This window comes from Melopsittacus undulatus, chromosome 6 (assembly GCF_012275295.1).
Source record: "Melopsittacus undulatus isolate bMelUnd1 chromosome 6, bMelUnd1.mat.Z, whole genome shotgun sequence".
Lineage (NCBI taxonomy): Eukaryota > Metazoa > Chordata > Aves > Psittaciformes > Psittaculidae > Melopsittacus > Melopsittacus undulatus.
The window spans coordinates 24537701-24563010 of record NC_047532.1 but is presented as its reverse complement, the minus strand read 5'-3'; the positions used below and the strand labels follow the sequence as shown (position 1 = coordinate 24563010).

At 41.2% G+C, this 25310-nt stretch overlaps 1 protein-coding gene across 2 annotated transcripts; it reads left to right on the top strand.

Annotated features, from left to right (window-relative positions):
• Positions 1-8426: 8426 nt before the first annotated feature.
• MCOLN3 (mucolipin TRP cation channel 3) lies at positions 8427-21038 on the top strand. Of its 2 annotated transcripts, none has more exons than XM_005151024.2 (13): positions 8427-8654; positions 10526-10693; positions 11231-11384; positions 11867-11951; positions 12032-12128; positions 12722-12821; positions 14808-14920; positions 15001-15150; positions 17161-17262; positions 17374-17496; positions 18043-18249; positions 18945-19074; positions 20715-21038. In XM_005151024.2, exons 1-13 carry the CDS (start codon positions 8427-8429, stop codon positions 20732-20734), a joined length of 1677 nt encoding a protein of 558 aa, XP_005151081.1. In that variant the 3' UTR covers positions 20735-21038. The 2 variants fall into 2 exon arrangements, with proteins under 2 accessions (XP_005151081.1, XP_030906651.1); XM_031050791.1 differs by lacking the exon at positions 20715-21038 and adding an exon at positions 19501-19516 and having other exon boundaries at positions 18945-19078.
• Positions 21039-25310: the final 4272 nt, after the last annotated feature.

Below are 25310 nucleotides of genomic sequence, written 5' to 3'. Positions count from 1 at the left end.
TGCTTTTATGTAGTTTATCATTATAGTAATAAGTTCATACACAGCCAAAGGTATGTTCCATAACTGTAAACCATAAACTGTACTTTGATATATGTAATAGATGGAAATACTGCTCCTTTCCAGGGTGATTAAGGTGGACACTGATTATCCAAAACTTTTCTATTCCAAGTTAATTTTTCAGTGTGGCTCTGTGGAGGTCAAACTTGGAAAGAAGTTGTATGCATTATTATAGCATGTAGCAACCACACAGCTGGAAATGATGCTCTGTACTCTTGTTTCATTTACTCTTCTTCTTCCCCTAGAATAAGGATGAGAACAGCAATGTAAAAAGGCTCACACCCAGTGCAAAAGAGGAAACTCAATAAAGGCTGCCCACAGTACAGACAGGACAGCACACCACCACAAAATACACTGCCAGCACCATCATGTGGAAGGTACACCTGTAGCAGCCAATAGAACAACTAAATCGAGGTAGTCCAGATTCTGTTAGAAGTATTAAGAACGGTTTGATGTTGTTACTGAAGAGCTGGAGACTGGAATTCAACTGGGACAAGGACGATGGGACTTTCAGTTTGTTTATATCCTCTGTTTTCCATGTTCCCACAGTTTTTCAAGATTGTAAATGGATTGGGAGAGGAACTATTTTTTAAATGTCTAAAAAGCACTTACAGTATTTGGATGCTATTCTAATTTTGACACAAGAGGAAAGCAGATGCACTTACAAGGCAGAAAAAGGCTGCACCATCAAGAGCTTTCTCACTTCATAACTATTTCTGATGAACTCTTACAGGAGCTATGGCCTGTCTGCCTGCACATGTGAACACCAAATTTACTGTCAAGATGCTTTAAGATGCAATGGTGAGTTTATAAAATAAGTGTTCTATCTTAAGACCTTCATTATGAAAGGCCTAAACCAGTGTAAGAATTAAAACAAACATGCCATGGCCTGTGAATTTGCAATTTCAGTGGTCATGCTTGCTTTGCGATGGTCATTCCCAGACTGAGAAACAGCATTTTCTGGTTTGTAAACAGTTCTCAAATACTCCAGAGGCAATCAATACAATTTTTGCTTCCAATCTGAATTGTAGTTTGGAGATGACCATTGATGGCAGATAAAGGTCATGGATTATAGCCTGACTTTGGGATCTGTGTTAACTTCCCAAGAATTCAAAGTAAATTTTGCTGTTAACTTTAATGGGAGCAGAGTCTGACACTCTTATTACAGGAATGCATTTTTCTTTTTCACTCCAATCAAAATAGAAAAATATACTTATAAAGCCTCAGGCTCTTTTCTCTATCTTTCTGGATCATGCAGACCACAGGTGACAAGCTGCATCCATGGAACGTTACTGCATTTCTCTGTTCAGTCATTATTGCAAATACAGCCCCTTCATTAATCCATCTGAAAAACTAACAATTTAATCTTACACTTTTTCCAAAAGGTAATGATAATACCAATGCAAAACAGATTAATGTTTCAGAATTATGAAACTCCTGCCTTGTAAGGGATGATGATTTTAGAAGATTAAAAAGCCCTCACAGGTTATGTATAGTGAATGTAAAGAAGAAAGTTAGGAGTTTTTTCTGCCCTCGTTCTCTCAGTCTTTTTGTCATGTACAACACTACAAACATTGGCAATCTATTTATGCTTAATATTCAATATATTTTCACAGTTATAATCTTTCAAAGAAGCCTCTACACTGAAAAATATGCATAATTTATAGTACTGAAACACTTAGGGCTACTAACTTAGAGTGCATGTCAATTCAGATGGTTAAAAGAGGCTAATTTTCCCTTATTTAACAATAAAAGTGCAAAGCTATTTCTTATCTATCTCCTTGTACATGTTATGTAAAAAATATTGTGACCCATTTTATAAATGGATTCTGTGACTAATTTGAAATCAACCTTCACACCTCTGGGTAAGAGAGACAGTCCTCCAGGATAGGAGGAGTAGTCAGCTGTTGTACAAATCAGTTGAAGAACAATATGAACCATCTCATATATGCTACAGTCACATTATTTTATTTCACCATTTCCTAATTAGACACTGAAACAAAGCCAATTTGGAAATGTTGAGTTTTTCTTTTGAGTAACCTAAACCATAAGTCACATGAATAGAGGAAATGCAAAGGCCTGAGATAAGTCACATGCCTATGTTTAGTACAATAATTTGCAAGTAAAAACATCCCTTTTCCTTCAACTGACTTCAAGTATCTTATACCTATAAAAACAGCTAAAATGTTTGAAAATTATCTCCCAGTAATGCAGTTCCTCCTCCTTTACTGAAAGAATCAGGTGTAGAGGCACACACAGCACTATGCAGCTAAGGGCAGTACTGGTGACTCTATGCATATGTTAATACAAAAAGTATTGATGTTTAAGAGTTGCAAATGAACAGAGCGACCAGTAGAGCTGCTCATGGTTCCATCTGTGATACCCAGAACCTCACCAACTGGAAAGCAGATAGAAAAGTACAAGGTAATTATCTTCTTTTACAATACCCCTAACATCGTATCGCCTCTGTCCATTTGTCGTTCTGTGGGCATATGATTGTCAGTGGTTAGGAAACTTGTAGGGCCTTCAGTGAAAGCCAAGGCAGAACCTCTAAGACTTCTCTGGAAACATTACCACGTCCATAGCTGTTCACAAAGTATGTATGCAAAGCTGGTTTTTTATACAGGATTAAATAACCTACTAACCACCAGGTGCTCACTGCAGGAAACCAGCATGCACTGACAGCTTTAAGTAGCTACTGAAGAGCAATCTTTTGTACCCCTCCTCTTCAAAACAGAAATAAAGGAATGAAACTCCTAATGGCTCTTAATGTGTAAAATAAAATCTGATATTTTCAGAAGTTACCTCTTGCTTCAGGGGTTTGGTATTTTTCACTCACTAAGTTTTTACATGAAGTACGAAATCCTATCAAGAAAACCATGAAAAAAATGGTGTCTGTATTAGAGGACAGTCTGCAGATACGACAAAAAGATCATTTCTTTAATCTGTGGTTAGTTCCTATCTTCTTAGGGATATTTCTCTATTGCTTATTTAGAAAGGACTCCAATATGCATATTTGTCCAGAATGTGTAATTGTGTTGTGCTTTTCCATCAATGCTTACATAAATTCAGAATTCTATGATTGAGAGCAGAGGTTGGGAATCAGATTTAAATTAACTTAATTTGAAAAATTTATTAGTACAAAACAAAACTCCCCCAAAGCTCAAGCTCTTGAAAATCAGTTGTCATAGAGATTGCCATAAATTTTGTGTTTCAAAAGTCAAGGTCAGGCTGGACAGGCCTTCAAGCCACCTGGTGTAGTGGAAGGTGCTCCTGCCCATAGCAGGGGAGCTAGAACTGAATGAGCTTAAGTTTGGGCTTCCAACCCAAACCATTCTCTGATTCTGTGAATATAAAAATTCCATTAAATATGTTCAGTCTAATTTTTCAGTCAGTTTTCAGTGGAACACAGTGTTACATTATTTAATTGTTAAAGCCCAAGTAAATATTTGACAACTTTGACATTTTGTAGCCTAGTTTATTTATAGATGCCTGTAATATTTTCAACATTAGTCTCAAGAGAAAAAATAAACTCAGGATGTTCTCCTAATCATTTAGTGTACTGAAACATTTATAGTTATAAACCAAAGGCGTGAAGTTGCTAGGTACTGCACCAGGGGAGAGTGAATTAGTTCTCAGTGCCACAAAAGATGCTGTCTGAAGTGAGGACACAAAATGATTCATGAGTTGCCTAATTGAATGGTGGAAGGTCAAGCCTATGTCCATTACAAATTTAGCACTGCAATTTACTACAATTTGCAATGACAGAAGAACTGAAAGCCCTTCCATTTAATAAAAGCACTAGATGGAAATTATCAAAACCACGTGCTACTTGCTTTTTATTGTTGTGTCACTGTCAAGCTAAAAATCACATTTCTGTCTGTAAACATTCAGGAACTTATTAAAAGTACTGTCTTGAGAATGATGTAGTCTCTCCAGAAGTTCATATACAGTGTTCCCTTTAATTACATTTATTCTACTTTGCTCTACACAAAGAACAAATAATACAAATACCTAAAGTTTGTGTTATTAATAATGCTTGTACGTATTTGGACACAACTTCATTGTGTAAGATTTAGAGAGTAAAGCTGAAGTTTTGGCAACTGCCAAATCATTTCAGCATGTGAATGGTTCTATTTGAATGTACCTGATTTCACATGTACAACTTCTTATAAAATTAGGCCTACTTGAACCAGGTGTAGATTTTGTTATTTGATAGAAACCAGTAGAGGTAGTTACAGGCTCTGGGATGATAAGTACAACACATGTCAATTTAGGTTAAGAATTAATAAGAAAGGCATAGACAGCAAAACTGAGAAGTTCATTAAAACATTGGATAATACTTTGTTATGTTTCTCTCATGAAATGAGAAATAGAATTGGAAAAGGTATAACATGGAATATTGAAGTTATGTTTTATATTGGGAAACAACTAGGATTCTTTGTAGCCTGGACTAAAGAGGCTATGATAGAAGTCAATAGTCATGAGAGGCATGGAGAAAGTGAGCGGGGTGATTATTCAGCGTCTTTCGTAATACAAGATCTAGTTGGCATCACATGAGCTTACCAAGGGACAGACTGAAAACAAACAAAAGGCATACAGAAGTGTTTCATTGCACAACAGATAGCTGAATTAAGGAGCATACTGCCCGTGGACAGGATAGCAGCCAAAAGCACACGATTTCAAACAGGGTAAATTGACAGCTGGTAAAACAATGATGATATCTCTGGCTATTGAAATAAAGCCGTAAATACAAGGAAAAAAAAAAGGTGTGAAAATGGTCTTGCCCAGGCCCTTACTGGCCCAGACTGAACCCCTGGTGTGAGGCAGTAGGTTGCTAGAGGACAAGCACGTACTGGGGACTGGACCGGTGCGTGTGAATTTGACGGTCATGTGCAGCAGCACAGGGGTCGGGGGGTGTTTGCAACCGCCCGGCTCTCCTCACCAGCACCCTCCAGCCTGTGACACAGCCACCCCGAGGGCCTGCCGGGAGCCCTTCCCCTCCCGCAGCCCGGGGGCGGAGGAAGGAGCGGAGCTCGCTGGCCGGTTGCGCGGTGAACGCGGGCGGCTGAGGCAGCCTCTATCGCACGGAGCAGACACTCCGCTGCTGCCCGTGTCCTCAGACCTCTCATTTCCCACCCGCTCCCACCAGCGCCTCGGGGCCGTTTCCTACCTGCGCGGCACCGCCACCGCGGCCCCAAAGCGTCCCTGCCGCCGCACCGTTGTCAGGGCAACAGGATTGACGTTTACAACAGCCAATCAGCACTCTGCCTTTCAAACCCGCCCCCGCCAGGGAAGCGGCTATAGGGGGTTCCTCGCAGGAACAGGTCTGCTCAGATCAAAACTACACGTCCCAGCATTCCGTGCGCGGAGACGCGTTGCCGCCTGGCTGGGTGGGGCGCGAAGCACCATGGGTGCTGTAGGCGGCAGCGCCCTCCGTCGTCCCCCCCCCCCGGCGTCTCCTCGCCCTTAGCTGCAGGGGAACGTCCCCAGCTGGGAAGGAGGTTCAGGTGGTCCCATGCGATTCGGTAATACGAAGATTTGTGTTCCACATCTTTCATATTTTTGACGCATAAAATTAATTTAGTTTGCTTTGCTGCGATGTAAGACGCAGGAGCCCCGAAGTGTATTTCTCTGTGGAGTACCCAGTCCCTGGTGGCACGCAGGGATCATTCACCCTCCTTATGGCAGACAGAAAGGATCCTTGCTGCCTGCCTTGCCTCTCTCTACAGCTCTCTTAAAATGCCCACTCTTTTTGGTTTAGCCTTGTCCTAATTTCCCCTCTTCCTCTCACACCAGAGCTCTCACGGGTTCCTGCAGCACGAACCGGGCAGCTGGTGACCGGGCGCAGCTACCGTTAGCCGGGCGTTACCCCGGGCACTGCCCCCGCCAGGCAGCAACTCCGAAGGGACTGTGTCCACGGCGCGGTGAAAGTGGCCGAGACCCAGGACAGGAGACCGTTTCCTTGAAGTCCAGTTAATAACTTTAATTCCTTAATTGCATGTAAGTGCAATGGCTCAAACGTGTCAGTCATTCCACTTCGCTCACTGTGCCGCTGGCTGCCCCTTGTAACTACAGTTCTGTGACCCGAAAAGGGATTTTTATTACAGATTGGGCACAACTAATGATAACGTAAGCGTTATCTTTTTAACTCCTGGTGCAGAAGCCCAGGTTAATAAATCTGGAGGCGGCACTACGGCGGCATACTTCAGAGAGTGTTTGTCCCGTGGGGAGCCCTCACTCACGGAGATGTGAAGCAGAAGGTGACAGACGCCCTGTGCACCCAGCCCTGCCCCCGGGGCCGGGACGGGCTGGCGGAGGCCGCCGGAGCCCCCAGCCCTGCCCGCCGCGGAGCCGCGCCGGCCGGGAGCGAGGGGGACCAGGACAAGGAGTGGGGCCGGTAGCAGCGGGGTGTGTGTGTGTGACGGCCGGGCCGCCCCTCGGCACCAGCAGCCCCCGTCCCGCTGCCTGCGCGGCAGGAGGGCAGGGAGCGGCCGGACCTCCTCGGCAGCGACACGCCCCAGCGGCAGGTACGCGATATGCCCCGGGCTGTACGCAGTGTGCTCTACGCCGCAGCCTCTCCTTTAAAAGCGAGAAGCGGTGCCCTCGGCCTCCAGCTCTTGGCTTTGGGATGCCACTGTAAATCAGCACCCGCCCGGCCAGCGTGACCAGGGCTGCGGGCGAGGCCGACGGCGGCTGCTGCTCCCGGGGAATCGCCGGTGGCCGGCGGCGGCGCAGCCTGACAGCATGAGCGAGTCCCGGCTAGCTCCAAGTGCGTTGCTCAGCCGTCCGTGGCAGCTCGGGGGAGAGGCGGGCGGCACCGCACCGGCTGCGCTGCGGGGATGGGGCGGGGGACGGGACGGGACGGGGCCGCCGGGTTCTGGCGCTGCCGCTGTGGGGCCCTGGCTACCTCCGACTAACACTGTGCGTTGTGTTTGCCTGGGACATCAACTCAAGCCGGTACCGTAAGGTCAAGAAGTATTATTTATGTATTTATCTATAAATCAAGCACGTACATTGTCAGGAATGTTGCAGTATCAGAGCAGGGCTTCACGTGGAAATGATTGATCAGCGGTAAGAAAGACGAGTGGGAACGGTGGCATGCTGTATCCTGCAGGACAATGGCGACCTGGCAAAACAGGAGCTGATTGTTTTTTGTCTTAAGCCTGTTTTTATGGGCCTGTTCTTAGTGTTAAACTGCTGATTCAGAACTTTTCTTGCCCTCTCTGACATGTGGGGAAGTTCAAGGTCTTGAATCGTGTCTGAAAACAGCCTCGTGTTCTAGTGTGTGCAATGGCTGCTGCAGGAGAGGGGATGTGATCTGTGTGTTTTTAAAAAAGTCATCTTGGTGATGATTTGTTGTTTGAATTCTATGAGAAACTTTCCTTATGCAAATTGAAAATGATTTGTCCAATATAGCACATGTTTAAATTCATTCACGACCCAGGCTGCCTTCTCTGTTCTTAACGTCAAAAATCTTTTATCTGAAATAAACATTCCTGGCTACCTCTTAAGTACTTTATAAAGCATTTATAAAATGGGAATCAGAGAAGTTAATAACAGGCTAACATTTAAACATGTTGAATACTATGGAGAGTAACATCTCAAACCGTATTTATAGGTTTTCTTCCCATCTTTCCCCTCAAACTTACCTAAACTATGAGCCTCGTTAGCTAATCACGATGCTTGGATACAATCACCTTTTGGTCTTTTTGTCTGCTTCATGACCACCACTGCTTTACACTCAGTCTTTTATGGCTGAAGAAATAGATATAATCTTGTTAAATGACAAATTAATACACTCAGGTAATTTATCTGAACTGCAGTTTGGCATGCTGGGTCCCCATTTCCAAGAGTGCTAATACTAATGTCAAAGAAAAATGCTGTCTGTCTTGGAAATTCCATTTCTTTCAAGGACTGGACAGTGGGCATGGAGATGGGGGAAGTACTAGCTACAGAAACAGGTAAGTTTTCCAGAAGGCTGAGTGCTCATGAGAGGCTTTTGATACTCCTCTAGACACAGAAGGAAATGAGTCAGGATGTCTTGCATGTATGATGATGTTGGCAAGTAAGAGAGGAAGCAAGTTTTTAGAAAGTGACTCCATAATTCCAAAGGGACAGAAATTCCACTATTAAATAAATGTCCTGACAGTCTATCTGCAGATTTAAGAGCTTGCCCAAACTTTTCTTAGGGATCCGCAGAACATGTGCAATATTATGAGGAAGGTCTTAAATTCAGTGCAATGTTCAAGTGCCTTTCACAGAAGATACACATCTTTGGATCCAGTTGTTAGTGCAGACTGATCTGATGCTACTGTATTCATGCTTGCCTGTTTTCTGACTGTAATGAGATTCTCTTCATTTCAGAAATGGAGAATCCTGAAGTGGCTGTGAGCAGCTGCAGTGCTCATGATAATGAAAACCTTTGCAGCTACAAACGACACCTGTCAATATCACAGGAGTGCCTGCTGGAAGACCAGCTTAGAAGGAAGTTAAAATTCTTCTTCATGAACCCATGTGAGAAATTCTGGGCCCGGGGCAGGAAACCTTGGAAACTTGGGATTCAGCTACTCAAAATAGCAATGGTTACTGTTCAGGTGAGTAACTATGGGAGCAGGGACTCTTCTTAGCTCATGGGAAGTCAAATGCGTGCTGGTGACAAATGCTGTTCATGGTGTGGTGCAGAGAAAGGGAGAAGATAGACTGCAAAACTGTCTTAGTTGCATGTATGTAGCTTAGGTCTAGTGTGAGGCATCCCTGCCCATGGCAGGGGGGCTGGAACTAGGTGATCTTTAGTCCTTTCCAACCCTAACTATTCCATGATTCTCTGATTCAATGATTCTATGTCATAATTTTCTCCTAAAACTTTTGACTGAAAAGCTTTCCTAAGAGTAGAGATGAAAGGAACCATGTTTAAGAGCTCAACTTGACTTCTTACTTTACTTTTTTTTTCTCCCCCCAAAGGATGGTGTCTGTTCCCCCAGTAACTTCTTCCCTGTGAGTGTCTGAGGGAAGGAACAGTTGTTCATGTTTCAATGTCATGGTGATAAGAACTGAATCTGTTATCTTTTTCACCATGTTTGCTTGTATCTTGTGTATGGTATACAAACTTGTGTATTGAAAAAAACCCAGAAATTCTGCTCCACTCTTCCTGTCACTCAGCCTTGCACCATAGATTTCAAATAACATATTTATCTACTGCACAAAAGGCAGTTGCTTATCTCAAAGTTTTGTGGTTAGGGAGGAAGAAGATCTTTCATGAAGCCTCTCCAGTGCCTGAGGTGATGATCCCTCGGAGTTTCCCACATGTGACTTACCTTTATGGTGGTGTCGGTGCCATGACAATAGAAGTATAGTGAAGAATCTTTTCCATGGTTGCATGACTGATGGGACAAACTGCAGAAATAATAGTTCTTCTGCTATACATCTGGCATTGTGTTTGTATTGCTTCCTTTCTGCTTCAGTTTTAAATGTATAATCATCCTCTGCTTGTCATCTGTCCCATTGTGCAACTAGAAATAAAATTTGATGGTGGAAGAACCTAAATAAGAAAGAAACTAGTGCTGATTTAGCCTTTTCAGAAAAAGAAGCTGCCTCTAGGTAATTCAGTCTTAGCACTGTTGATTTGCTTGTGTATTCCGTGTGCCCAGCAGACTGAGTTTGCCCACAGAGAATTTTAGTATCTCTGTAACTGAGTTATCCTTATCAAAATCTACATATCCAGTTTGCATCATGGCCATAAAACTTATCTGTGGACTACTGATTTGGACTTATCTCTGATGAGTTTCTTCACAATGCTCTTGGCACTAGATATGAAACAATAGTCACTGAAGAAAATTGTGAGCTCCCACAAACAATATATCACATTCTTCTAGAAAACTTTTCCAGTCTGGATAGTAGCAAGCAGTGGTTTATGCTATTATTTGTTGGAGTATATTTGTTATATTAGTTTGTTAGAGGTTATGCTGTTACAAGCACAGTTTCGATCTGTTATTCTCAAAGCACCTTTCACTGAAACCTGAGGAATAAATGCTTGTTTTTCTGTCCTCAATTTGCCTTTTGTGTGCTGCAGTAAGGACTTCAAAGCAGGGTCTGGTTAAGTCCTGTCCTGCCTTTTTGCCTGAAGAACACTGATATTCCCCAAGGCAAATCATATTAATGTCAGGCTGAACTAACAAAGTACATGTAACAGTATATAGGTAGCTTGAATTTGAGATGGTATCCTTTTCTTTGTAAAAATGCAAGTCCTTGGCCAAGATGCTGGTAAATGTGTTAAAGGGAGGTTCTTGAAACCCATTGTTTCCTTAAAGTCAAACTTTCTTTTGACCAGCTGTGAAATGGAGTAGTCTGCTTGTAACTGCCGTGCCTATCAGTGTGACAAAAGAGTGGCTGTTTGTAGGACAGGATTCATATGCTAATCTAGAAGCCAACTTTGTCTTTGAACAGGAAATATAAATGTCTTTTTCAGCTGGTGGTTTTTGGACTGAGCAATCAAATGGTGGTTGCCTTCAAAGAAGAGAACACTGTTGCATTCAAACATCTCTTCTTGAAAGGATACATGGACAGAATGGATGATACCTATGCTGTATACACACAAACAGATGTATATGACCAGATATTCTTTGCAATAAACCAGGTAAGGACCGTTGCTGCAATATATACAATATATATGCTCTTTTCCTAGGCACCTTTCCTTCTTCCACCTTCCCTGATAGTGCCTGAAACAACTTCTGTGCCTGTTGCGTAAGATGAGAATGTTGACTCATTTAGGTTTTCTGTCACTGCCAGGTTGTACTGTGGCAACATTCTTAAAGCTAATCAGCATGCTACTTCTGCACTAAATGTGCAGTCCTTGGATTTGAGCCAGAATTCTTTGCAAGTATCAAATTAGACTTTCTAGAAAGGGTTGTAAAGAGAAAAAAAATATAAGCAAAAAGGTATTTAGATCAAAATCCTGCACTTACTTTCTTTGTCAGATACTTTAAAGTATTTGAGAACTCAGCTGTAGTGTGGTGTAGGTTTTCAAGTCCTTTAGATGGCATTTTAAACGAAAAAGATGGGTTATGGCACAGATCCAAACACTTCTGGGTTGTTTTCTGGTTGGTTGGGGTTTTTTCAGACTAACAGTTTTGGTGCCATCTAAGTTGGTTTGTCTGTTTGTTCTGAACTTTAGTACTTAAAGCTGCCCAACATCTCTGTTGGAAACCATGCTTATGAGAAGAAGGGAGCAGAAGAGACAGCTCTGGCCCTCTGTCAGCAGTTCTACAAACGAGGAATCATCTCTCCTGGAAATGACACTTTTGATATAGACCCAGAGATTGTGACTGGTGATAAAACTCATCTGTTCTATCAGTTCTTTGGGAGGGGGGACCCTACATTGATGACAAATTCTTAAAACCCCTTCACAGTACTGTATAGTCCTATCACATGATCTGTATTGACCTTATTACCAGCCAAAACTGGTAAGAGAACTGCTATGTAACTAACCTCTAGCCCTCCAAGGTAACGGTCTTTTAGTCTACTGCCACAGACCAAGTGATGAGCTGTTGGCACTGATGGCCACCTAACACAAGTATTTTGGGCTAATTTCAGGAGTGCTCCCTGTGAATTCATGATTAATAACTTGGCTAGTGTTCAGAAAAGCCAACGTATTTGTCAACTGGCTTCCTAAATGACCCCTCACTTAAGCGTGCTATCTTGTCTGCTATAGTCATCAGCTCTTTACAGCCTTGGGAGTGGGAATGGCAGATTACAGTTAAAAGAGCGTGATAACCCATGAGATGTTGTTGTGAGTCCTTATCCGTTGCAGACTGCTTGTACGTTGAGCCAATGATACCATTAGACAACAAAACAGTGGGAAAGCACGATTTGAATTTCACTCTGGATTTCCACAGGTGAGGGGGAAACAACACCTCCTGTATTGGGGTATTTGTGCATTTTCCCCATGAAAAGCTAATATGGAGCTCTATTGCAGACTGGTGATGGTGCAGCTCAAGTTCAATCTGAAGGCAATCAACCTCCAGACTGTTCGTCACCATGAGCTCCCTGACTGTTATGATTTCACTCTGAGGGTATGTGTCTTTCTATTCAAAATGAGAACTCATTCCTGCTGATTTACCATACACAGTCAGTGCAGGTGCTTTCTGAAGAGCTGGGCATCACTGACTGGTCCACACTGGTGTCTGGATTACTCTGTTGTGGATTAGTGTACCCTGTAAATACTGCTGGTTGTCACTGTGCGAAGTTAAGCTTTCAGTGCTCATGACATGATCCTGAAGCACTCGTTTGGCTTACAGCCTTTTGTGCTCTAACCCATCTGAAGTATAATGAAAGTATAAACCTCTTCTCTTTAGAGAGATGCTACTAGGAAAGGTTGTTTTCAGATAGTAGAGGAATGAGGCTGTAGTTTAAAAGAATTTCATGTAGATTCTAGTTGATCAAGCAATTTGTGGCAAATATATTGTTCACCAGGTTTGTTTTTCAATTTGACAGCATTTATTTGAATAAACTGGAATTGCATTAGGCTTGAATACATTTTGTAACTTCTCTCCTAGGAGGATTATTCTGAGTCATTATGCAGGCTTAGCTTACAGTGTGCTACATACATAATGGTTTAAGTTGAAAGAGACATGCACTTTTTTGTTTGTTTGTTTTGTTAATACAGATAGTGTTTGATAACAAAGCACACAGTGGAAGAATTAAAATAAGTCTAGACAATGACATAGAGATCAGGGAATGTAAAGACTGGCACGTTTCTGGATCAAGTAAGTGACATAAATACATTCAAATTTTCATTAATTTTTTGCCACACTAGCACAATGTTTGTTAAACTCTTCCTTTGTTAAAAAATGAGGCACTATTGACAGACATTTTCTAGTGCTTTGGCTCTAAATCCTGATTTTCTAAGGTATTGTTCTTCAACCTCTGATCTGAAACCCTGGGAACCAGCCACACCGTTACTTTCCTTAGCAGTTCTTCAACCTTGCACTTCTGATAGTGTCAAAACAAAATTTTCCCACATCTCACTGTGCAGCCTTCTAGCTTTGGGTACTGAACTTATGCTCTTCGTTGCTTAAGGTAGGCTGTGAACCATTCTAGCACTAGGCAACAGAAGGATACATGATAGTGTTGGAAAGTAGAAACCGATTCACTCTTATTTCAGGACGTAACACCAGGAAAGATAAGGAAGCACTGTTGATAAGGCTTGCTAGAGTGAAATGGCTTGAAACACTTGTACTGGTGCTTAAATGTTGTTTGGCTTGTATTTTTGGTGTACAGAAATGCACAGTATGGCTAAATTAAATAATTACTCACAAGAGTACCCCTTGTTGGCACCTATTGGGTCTGGTCAAAACATTGCCTGAGATATTTTTTAATTAGAGAAAATAATCTCTTTGAAAATCAGAAGCTTTCCAAGACTTTAAATTCCATTTATTTTTTACTTTTTTCTGAATTAAGCAATAGGATGAATCAGGTCCATTTTTCTACTTGGCCGCTTTCCCTTTTGCTGTGCCTACATCAGGAAATTAAAAGCTGGTAGTGAAAAAAGAGAAATTTGGGGGGGTTATTTTAATGATCCATATTAGAATAAATTTGGAGGAATTTAATGAAATGCATTACAGGGTATGAAACGCTCCATTTAGGCAAATGTATGTTTCACTACACGCTGTTTATGAACTTTGCTAGCTGCTGTGTTAAAAATGCACACCAGATGGCATGCTACCGCCAACAGATTGCTAGTGCAGCAGCACAAGAAGGTTTTGATATCAGGCTTCTGTAATATTCCACATCTGATACCTGTGTAGATTGTCTCTGTAACAGTTTTCAAAATCATCTCTTGGAGTATCCTGTATTATAGTCTGAAAGCCAAGGAAGAATACAAAGGTAATGATTACAATGGGACAATAACAAGTTGTTGCTATTCTGGACTGCATCGCAAACCCAGTTTAAATGGCAACAGTACATGTGTCAGTAACTCTGGTATAAGCAAGAAGAAGGTGTGCTTTTTTCTGAGTAGTGCAGTTTGTGAAGTCAACTAGAACTTCAGTACAGCATTTTGGAGAATTGCTACATCTTGAAAATTTAGCATGAATTTATTTCAATTGTTTTTCTCCATCACTCTTTAGCATTAAAAATGTAATTATACTGTCTCATTGAGCTTCATCTATATGGTAAGTATAAAAAGGGGGGTCTAGTTGTCAAATTTTGCACCAGCTCTACCTTAGTTGGTCGAGAATGTGAATTTTAGTAACATAAGAGATGGAGAACTGAAGCCTAGCTCAGTGCTGGTCTTGGCCAGCTGGGCAGCAGTGCAAATTATCCGTGCTGCTCTAAGACAGAAAACCCACCTGATAGTCAAGTACTGGTCTGGAAGAGAAGACACAGAGTTTCTGGGATTTTTTTTTTGGACATGTTCTGTCACTCCAGAGACCATTCCCGTACTTGTAGAACAGGTAACTCCCACCTCAAATTCTGCAGGGCTGTCAGAAGCACCCTCTCTCTGGTATACTTCCGATGTGGTATCAGCCTTCCTAAATTAATGGAAGTAGTGGTATCCATGGTGCAGATGCACTTGTGTCTCATGAAAATATGTCAGATAGATAAACTTTTGGGGGAAAAATGTTAACATTTTTCTTAATTAAACTGTATAAATGAACATTGAAACTTGATTCTCGTTTCAATATTCAAGATGATCAACAGGATGAAATGCATCTGACTATGAATATATATGTACATTTTTGTTCTTGCAGTACAGAAGAACACTCATTACATGATGATCTTTGATGTTTTTGTTATATTGACTTGTCTGGCTTCACTGATCCTTTGCACACGATCAGTGGTTAAAGGAATTCAGCTCCAAAGGGTGGGTATAATTCTTTCCTTGGAAAGCCTTCATGTCTTGTGTAAGTCTGATTAACTTTTTTCTTTCCTCTTTTCCCCTAGGAATTTGTAAGCTTTTTCCTATATTATTATAAGAAAGAAGTATCTTTCAGTGATCAAATGGAATTTGTCAATGGGTGGTACATCATGATTATGATCAGTGATGTCTTAACTATTGTTGGATCAACTCTGAAGATGGAGATACAAGCCAAGGTGAGTTTTTTGCACTGTCAGGTAGAAGCAAAACTGTTGTTCTCCTGGTCAGGTTTAAATCTGTCAGAGGACTTTAGGCTGGCTAAGCTTCGTCCTGTAGTGGCATGAAGTTTTAAAATCCCATCTTCTCCTCTGTAATTGTAATGGAGATGTGTTGTTTCCAGTTGAGAGATTAAAAAAACTCCAATTATCTCTAGATATTTTAGTTTTAATTACCTTTGCTTCTTTGTGACACCAAGGAATAAAATTAGCTTCATCTCTGGAAGTCTGAGACTGTTGATTTTCTCTCTTCCCGATTTAGGACCACTTATATTTGCTTATTTGATTATTTATGTATTTTATTTTAATTTAGCATTTAACTTTCTGTTCCGTATTTAACAAGTGTTTAAAAAGCACAGAGACTCTCTCCTTAAACATCACTTTGCTGCTTTCCCAACTTCTGGTTTCCAGCATGTACAGAACAGTCAGCCACAGCCAGGAGCTAGACCTAAAATATTCTAAGATAAACCTGATAATGAAAAAAAAAGCCAGCTTCTAAAAACATATTATGTGAACCAGAATTAGGGAAAAAAAATTATTGCAATATGCAATCCTGAAGCACTCTAATATTTAGCTAATGTTGTTGTTCACCAAATCTCTAGCAGACTTTGAAGTGTGACATTGCAACACAGCAGACTTTGGACAGTAATGATGATAGGATGGGCCTGAAATCCATCTGGTGACAGCTTGACTATCCTAAATGCCCTGTACAAACTGTCCTATCTTACCTTAGGAACTATAAACTCAGTTAAGAGTAGGAAGAAGCTGTGAGGAAGTTGGCTAAGAGATAACTTCATCCTGCTTCAAGAGAAGCAAAGACAAGAACATGGTTGGAGTAAGATCTTGTATTTGGGATTCCAGTATCTATAAATACATCTCTTTCTATATGTTTCTGTTCTAAGAGAGTATTTTACTAAAACTCTTCTCTATTGGTACATTTCACTTCATTTTGCAAGCCTTGCAGACCATAACAACAAGATCTTGTTCCATGTTACTTAATGGCTGAATAAGAAGTTCACATTAAAGTGGTCTAAATTTGTGCTTTGTCAAGCTGTAAATGAATTATGGTAATATAAAAAAATTAGAAAACTCTTAGAGGAATAAAATCATAAAATAGAGAAAAATTCTTATTCAGTAAGTTGCCATGAACCATTTCAGAGTAGAGCTGCAATCCAGGGAACAGGGTATATGCTAACTTGGACAAAACCAGCCAGTATGCATAGGTGGAAAAAGGTAATGAAGTGCCGATAAAATATAAATGAAGTCCTGGTTAGAATTAATTAGAAGCTGATTACTCTTCTCCTTGAAACTGTCTATGCCTTACAGCTCCTGGCTACCTCACGAGGTCCTCCTTAGTACTTATCTGAGCTCTGGTGACAAGTCATGCTGTTTCTTACAAACTGCTTTGCCTGCCTACTGGAAAACCTTCTATGCTCTGCTGTTCTAAAGTCACATTTACACTGTCTATTGGGGTACAGTGGAGAGATTCCCAAGCTGCTCTGGGGAATTTGCCAATGGAGATTCCAGAAGCAGTTACTGCAGGCCTGGAAGCAGCATAAAAATGTTTGCAGTGCTACTCTGCAGGTCTTAGTGAGCCATGTACAGAAGGGGTGCCTCTGCACCCACCATGCTGCTGTGCTGTTGGCCTTGCAAATGAAGCATGTCTTGTCCAGATCTGTTTTACAAACAGCCATATGTAAAGGCATGTGAAATGAGTTACACTTGAAAGTGCACTTCCCCTCTGGTGGGACTTCAGCTCTCTAATGCATATTGCCCCAAACTAAATTTTATGGGAGAGGTTGCTAAGATAAACTATCTTCCTTATTAAGAAATCTATTAAGATTCTTATTAAGAATCTATTAGATCTTTGTAGTAACGAGAGTTGCAATTTAAAACCTGTTCTAAATTTAGTTGTTATAATACTTTATATAGATATATTTTATTTATTTTCCTTTTTTATTTTTGTTTTAGAGTCTGACAAGTTACGATGTGTGTAGCATACTTCTCGGAACATCGACTATGCTTGTGTGGCTTGGAGTCATTCGCTACCTAGGTTTCTTTCAGAAGTATAATGTAAGGATCTTCTGAGATCTTCGTGCTGTTGGTATTTATTCTGTTTGTTGCTATAAGAGGGCTGGAAGAAATGCCTGGTTGAATTCTAACTGTTTGCATTGCTCTGTGCAGCTTCTCATCCTAACACTGCGAGCAGCATTACCCAATGTAATGAGGTTCTGCTGTTGTGCTGCTATGATCTACTTGGGCTACTGTTTCTGTGGATGGATTGTACTGGGACCGTACCATGTGAAGGTAATATACTTACCATGAAAATAGTCAGCACGAATAACAGAAGGGATTCCAAACAAATGAGAGATTACTGCTGTTGTCTTCTAAGTTTCTGTGTCAAGGCTTCCCTTAATATAAAAATAGTGCATCCTCAACATGATGCTGCTCTGTTTGAGGAGTCTGACTTCCATGACTCAATCAGACTTCCTTGAGTTATAAAAGCTCTGAGTCAGAAGTGGAAGCTGCTGTGACTCCCTATCACATGCTGGTATTTTGAGAAATAATTTTCATATTGCAGAACACCAGTGTTGGACTTAAGCTTTGGAGACTTTGTTCTTATTCCTTTTAAAAGTGAAATTGGCTTATCTGAATTGAATGTGTATCTGTGCAGGAGGTGCCAAATATTGCTTACTCATCAAATGTTTTACTGTTTGCACCTTGTCATACTCTTGAGTGTACAATGATCCAAGGCAGCAGGTCATCAGCTGTGTATTTTTTTCACGCTATGTACATCCTTTGGATCCAAATAAAGCAGTGATGGATGTGCTTGTCTTCTTCCCTCCTCTCTAGTTTCGCTCTCTGAACATGGTTTCTGAATGCCTTTTTTCACTGATCAATGGAGATGACATGTTTGCTACCTTTGCAAAAATGCAGCAGAAAAGTTACTTGGTTTGGTTATTCAGTAGGATCTACCTCTACTCCTTCATCAGTCTATTCATCTATATGGTGCTGAGTCTCTTCATTGCACTCATTACAGATACATATGAAACTGTCAAGGTAAGCATGGACTCTTTGGAATAAAAATCATAGAATCATATAATCATAGAATAGTTAGGGTTGGAAAGGACCTTAAGATCACCTAGTTCCAACCCCCCTGCCATGGGCAGGGACACCTCACACTAAACCATATCACCCAAGGCTTCATCCAACCTGGCCTTGAACACTGCCAGGGATGGAGCATTCACAACCTCCCTGGGCAACCCATTCCAGTACCTCACCACCCGAACAGTAAAGAATTTCTTCCTTATATCCAATCTAAACCTCCCCTGTTTAAGTTTTAACCCATTACCCCTTGTCCTATCACTACAGTCCCTAATGAATAGTCCCTCCCCAGCATCCCTGTAGGCCTCCTTCAGATACTGGAAGGCTGCTATGAGGTCTCCACGCAGCCTTCTCTGAAAGATTGGTGCTATCAAGACTCTCATCCCACTCAATATTGTGACTTGCACTGCATGCCAGTATAAAAGATAAATATAATGGCTGCTTTAGAGGGTGTAGAGTTTTCTTACAAGTCTATCTGATTTCCAGCTCCAATGGAAGCTGAATACCTGCTAAAAAGCAGTAATTACATGTTCAGTTCTGTTAATCTTCTAATTTCAGACTTGAACAATGTCTGAAAAGTGGTCTGGGAAGGATTTGGGTTATTTGATGTTTTAGCCTTGTCAAAGGTTTAACTAAATATAAATTTCTAGCACTACCAGCAAGATGGCTTTCCAGAGACAGAACTTCAGAGATTTATATCACAGTGCAAAGACTTACCAGACTCTGGCAGGTACAGGTTAGAGGAGGAGAGCTCTGCATCCCTCTTCTGTTGCTGTAACGGTATGTACCTCTATTAAAATTATACATTAAGGTATATGCAAAGGCAACATGCCACAACATGTCCCTGTTATAATATTTATGAAGAGCACTTAATATTTTTGGTGGGTGGAGGGGAAACCCTCTGTCCCCCTAACATAAAAATCCTAAGCTATTTCTAAAACTTCAGAATGGAGCACTTTAGCAAAGTGTCCACAGCCAAAAAACTCCTCAGGAGGGGTGAGGAAATTTGTAAATTAAGGGTTGCTTAGTATGAAAAACAGTACAGAAAATTAGACAGTATATACAGTAGCTTGGGAACCCCGTATGTGTAATGTATGAGCATTAACTTTGCCTGTACTCACTGCAATAGACAGGACTTATTCAGTGTCTTCTTATCCACTTTTTAATGATGCTTTATGCAGTAAGGTATCCTAACTTAAATGGTAGCGGGCCTGAAACTTAGGGAAAAAAGCTTGCCAAGATTTTAGAACAGCATGCAGTTTAAGATAGTATTATAGCACCTGGAAAAGCGTTGCCTAACTTCCACTATGGAGAGCTTAATGCCTCAGTTATTTGAAGGTTTGTTTCTTTAGGAATACTGATTGCAGGATACATGGTTTATGTTTAACCTGGCTGGCAGCAACTCTGAGTTTTGCTTGCTGAACGGTCCTTTGGTGGGGGAGCCTTAAAATATTTGCAGCTTGGTTAAAAAGACCAAAGACATTTACAGCTCCTTGGTACTGGGCTTTTCTCGTGTGCTCTGTTGCTATATGCCAGATAGATTATATTTATGAAAGGGAGGAGATGGGGATGTGTTTCAGAACAGGGAGAAAACAGTCTTACTAGAGATGAAAGTGTGGGATGAAGCAGAGCAGGGCATCTTGCTCCTGGGTAAAGGGCACAGACATGTTAATATTTCCTTTTCTGCACACACCCCAGTTTAACCAGGCAAGAAACCCAACATGAGGCAGGACAGGGTGGGGATGTACTTTTCCCACTGACTGTAAGGCAGAGAATGGACCTCCAGGAGAGCATTCAAAAAGGAAAACTTGGGTACTCTCAAGCAACTTGTTCTTCAGGAGTACTGGGCATCCAGTAGCTGCAGGCTGTGGGCTCAGAGCTGCAGGCTCAGAGCTGCAGACATTTAAGTGCCACATTTCAGAGCCTTGTTTCCTAAATGGGTTATCTGCTCTTCAATTATTTTATCCTGATGCCGTATGTCCTGATCCACATGCATGCTTCATACCATGCATGCTAATGTTACAGACTGGTTTTTTGTCTGGAAATAGTGCATTTCATTCTCTAGAAGCCAGATCAGGGGCTGACTTTGCAGTTGCCTGCAAATACTGGACATTGCTCCATTAGCTCTATTATTGTGGCCATCTGGTTTAACTTTAAAACAAATGATCTGTAGGAAAAAGTACATATCTTGATGTTGCATTATGGCTTCTGCTCCTTAATTAGTCATATGGTCCTACAGGGCATACAAAGCTCAATTCTTTCACATGTTCAAAATGTTTTATGGTGATTCATAGCAGTTTCAGATCAGGGTATGTCAAATTAGTAATTAAATAGTTTATAGTTATTTGTAAGGATTTTTGTACAATGAAACTGTTATTTTGATGCATGTACCTGACAACTTTTCTCCCTCTACTGTACAGGTTATAGTGAACATATGTAGTGAATTGTGGGAATGTATCATGGCGCCTTTAAAGGAGCACATATTGCAAGAACTGTGAAGTGGAGCTTGTGGAAAATCTTATACCTAAAGCCTGAATTTGCTCCTCTCATAAAACAGTGTAAGCCTGTGGCAGAAGCTTATGGTAAACTTTCTGATTAGGCACTCTCATTACTAGTTCATGGGTTTGGGGGGTTGTTTTTTATTAGCTTTGTTCTATTTGTTTCCTCAGTTAAATTGCTCAGAGGGCATTAAAAAAGCTGTCTTGTGTTCAGAGACTTGGCTAGATTATGTGAGTAGACTAGAAATGCAGTAACTTCCAACAATAAGTAAAAATAGTGCTAGACAGCTGCAGCTTTGAACATCAACCTAACCCTCAGTACTGCAGGCTTTATCTGGCTATGGCTGACCCATCACTGAATGAGTGAAACCTCACTATATAGCTCTCAGCATCTTTTGTTTATCTTCACTCAGAGTACAAATAAACTAAAGCTATAAAGTTTGGTATAATTTGGTTCTGGAGACATTACAGCTCATTCAAATACAGCTGAGAGCATAAACCAGGTATTTTTATAAGCATAAGTACCACTTGATGTAAGTAGCAGTCTTTTCTCAGAGAGGTCAGGGGTATGACAGGCCAGAACTGAAGCTTGAGGGGTGAGTTGCAGGGAGAAATGTAGATGTTCTCCTATACCCAGAGCTGGGTAGGATCAGTTACAGTCTTCAGCTTCTCAGTGTGCTGACCTTACATTTTTAAAGGAAAAGCCAGACAAAAGCACTTTCAAAATATCTATTTTTTTTTATTTGAAACCTTCCTCTGGTACACAAGTTTACAGACCTGAAGTCTAAACTAATTTAAATACAGAGAAGATGTGTCTCTGAGAGTCATGTCTTTCCATGCTTTACAAACTGGATGTTTCCTACCAACCTAATAACCTGGTACTGTTGGTTGCTGTCTTAGACGTTAGATCTTATAAAAGTTCAGTTTTCACAACTTGGTTTATAGACCTTGTTGATTGTGATACCATTTAATGGATGCCTTATTTTCTGTAGTCTGTTCACTCTGGGAGCAGAACAGAAAACGAAATGGAAGCATATTTTAGATAACTTACATTTGTGAGCAACATTCCTGTAGTGGTGTGTGATAATGTATAATGCTGTGCACAAAAGTGGAGGACACTAAACACGTTCCTTCTGAATGTTTAAACATTGTAAATGTGCTACAATAAACAATTCCAGCTCAGTAAGAACTTGGTGTGTCAGTATTCATTTTAAGAGTAAATATGTTGTGAGGTTAACATGGGAGCTTTTTGTTTCATAGCAGTATGCACTAATTGGTATGAAACAGTGTGTGGAGTATGTGAGCTTGCATTTCCTGTATTCAACATAGTTCTTGTGTACCTTGGTGAGGACCTGTTCCCAGGTGGTCTTGTTCAATGGCATTTCAGAGTTTGTCATAGAAACAAATAAGCAAGTGTTAAACCTTACATTATGTGTACATTATGTGAAATTCAGCAAAAGCAAAACAAATGCAATATATAGGCAGAATAGATGGTTCACTGTATTTGAGAGTTTCCTGTATTGAAGTTCTTTTTTTTCCAACAATCCCCAAAGATTGAAGAGTTTTGAAGCTTTTCAAGAAGATTCAAGGCAATCTGGTCTTGAAAAGCAGATATTAAGTGACTGTGTTTTCTGTTGACACATTAAACTCCTTGTGGGTCTTTGACACCACACAATATGTATAACGTGAACATCACTACTGTATCAAATAGTTTGTGCAAGGAATTCTGACAAGGATGGCAAGCACTCTAATATCACTCAAATGCAAGCAGCTGACTTACTAGCAAAGCTTTTTCATACAGAGTTAAGAAAAAGCTAAGATTAATAATTTGCTCAAAATGCAAATGCATTTTGTAAACAGCTGTGAACTTCTTTGTAAATACAGTTGCAAGGCAAGTAATAGTGTGATTTAATTCAGAAGTGGGGCAGAGCATATGCTTGGTCACTGTTAACTTAAAAAAATTGGCAACAAATTTCAACAACACTTGACAGAGCTTTAAAATATCAAATTCCTATACAGCTTTATAGAAGCAGGGAGAAGTCACGTTTCCAAAAGCAGGAAAATATATTGTACAGAGATTCATTCAACCCCTAACAGGAGGAATCTTCCACTAAAGACTGATTTCTGTTGCCTGAAGGACAAACTTCATTGTGAAGCCTGTTTTGCAGTTAAATCCCTGTTAGAGTCTTTAAGTAATGACCTGTGCTTGTGCTACAGCTAAAAAGTCAATCAACTGAGACACAGAAATTCAATGGAAAACCATGCTCTGCTACTCCTGCTGGAGCACACAGCTTCTAATTTAGCATTGCTGGCAGCTGTGTGGGTTTGGGGAGGAAAGGGTTGATGAATGGTGACTTGCCTTCAAATAGTAATGACAGGGTCACAGTATGAAGCCAGAGGGGAGGGCTAACTAAAAAGGAGTAGAAAGATGTGTAAAGCAAAGGATTGGATGGGGTGGGAGGAAAAGGAGGGACAACTGCTTATGAAGACAGCACAGCAACAATTGCAGGCTGTTACATGAAAGAAAGAACAGATCCCTGAAAGGTTACTGGCTTACACCTCCTCAAAATGTCCAGTCGTGACTGGAAAAATTAATACTGCTTGTCTTACATATCTGATATCTATCTGGTTTTTGTTTAAGGAAACCAGACACTCAAGCATGTATCGTTCACCCTGTCCTGCTTCTGGCAGTTTAAGTGCTTGCTGTCCAGGTTTCTGGCCTTAATCCTTGGTGTTCAGGGTCTTCATCTGCCCGACTATTGTACCCACCTGACAAGCCAGTCAATGCTGTGTTTTCTAGCCTACTGGCTGCATTTGAGATGAAGAGCAGCTCTGCCAGGAGATCTGTGGCTGCTGCTGTTCTGTGTGTGGTGGGGCTTTAAAATCTTACTTCATGTCAATATATGATGTGCTTGTAATGGCCTTGCACAGACAAGATCTTATTCTAAAAAAAACCCTTGTGACTTCAACAGTATCAGTAATCTCAATATTAGTAAAGCTAGTAATAATGTAAAACTGCATCCTGGAGACATCGGTATCTTTATGCTGATACAATCAAGCAGGCATAGATAGAACTGTAAAATGTAGATGGGGAGAGCAAAGAAGCAGATAAAGCTTCAGATAAAGTTCATTATGCTTAAAAATGCAGTTCTAAGGAAAACAAGGCTCTTGGTGTTGTCCAAGGAGTTTTGGAGGGATAAGAGAGTTCCTTTGTTTTAGTTTTCACTGCCTGTGGAAAGAGTTGCCCAAACAATACTGACAGTGAGTATTTCCTCATGAAAATAAGTTGCAGGGTGCTAAACCTGGGTAACAGCTGCTTCCCACCAAAGCTCATTTCAATGCCATTTCATGCTCCAGCAGTGAGAGCTTGTTTTCAAGCAGAGCTCAGAGATCGTAACAGAATGGAGTTACACTGAAGGGAAGAGAGAGGTGGGGGCCATATTGGTTTCTAAGTGCCAATTTCCATGATGGATTGAAGCATATTCTCAAGGGAAGGTAAAAAGTATGCATGCAAAAGAGGAAGAAACAAAATTCATAAATGTTAATATCTTTCCAATTTAAAAGAAAATGTGTAAAGGCATAATTTATCTCTGGCAGATGGGGGGAAAACACATGCTACAGTAAAAGACCAAACCTGTGACTTGCATATGTCAGGACCACCATCTTGCCTGAAGATTCCACATCAGTGGAAGCCTTAATAAAAAACCTCTCATGCAATAGCTGCCATAATGCTCTTGCAGCTAATTTTGAGTAACTGCATGCAGATGTTTGTCTGGGGTTTTGCTCCTGCTTCTCCCTTAAACAGTGTGTAACCGAACACAGCATCATCTGAGAGTATTACTTAAGAGCCACATGCTGCCCATCCCCACCATGTGGGCAGGCAGAACTCACAGTTGCTGTGATGAAGCCTCTTGTGAGTCTGTATTCTGTTTTCACACAGAATCACAGAATTGTTAGGGCTGGAAGGGAACTCTGGAGATCATCTGGTCTGCCAAGGCAGGCCCACCTAGAGCAAGTTACACAGAACCACATCCAGGTGGGTTTTTAATGTCTCCAGAGAGGGAGACTGCACAATGTCCCTGGGCAGCCTGTTCAGTGCTCTGCCACCCTCAACATAAAGTTCTTCCTCAAGTTGAGGTGAAACTTTTTGTGCTTGAGTTTATGGCCATTGCTCCTTGTCCTGTGCCATTGTTGGGCACCACTGAAAAGAGTCACAGAACACCCTAGGGTTTTTTTTAAACACCCTGATTTGCAGTAACCACTTTAAACCACATCCTCTGCGCAACAAAGCACCTCTTCAGCTGCAGAATGACTTGCCCTGCAGTACCTAACCTAACCTAACCTAACCTAACCTAACCTAACCTAACCTAACCTAACCTAACCTAACCAGACAATCTGCCCCGCACTCTGTATCCCATAGTAAGAGCCTCAGCGCCTGTCCCTCAGCCGAGGACAGAGCCGCGGCAGCTCCACCTGCTGCAGCCGGGCGGGCGGGCACGTGTGCAGCGGGCGCCCTCC

Excerpts from the sequence above, each read along its gene's own strand:
- MCOLN3 (XM_005151024.2), top strand. The coding sequence starts at position 8,427 with ATGGAGAATCCTGAAGTGGCTGTGAGCAGCTGCAGTGCTCATGATAAT. Across the intron at positions 15,151-17,160 it reads AGATGGAGATACAAGCCAAG|AGTCTGACAAGTTACGATGT; the intron begins GTGAGTTTTTTG and ends TTTTTGTTTTAG. Across the intron at positions 18,250-18,944 it reads ATACATATGAAACTGTCAAG|CACTACCAGCAAGATGGCTT; the intron begins GTAAGCATGGAC and ends ATAAATTTCTAG.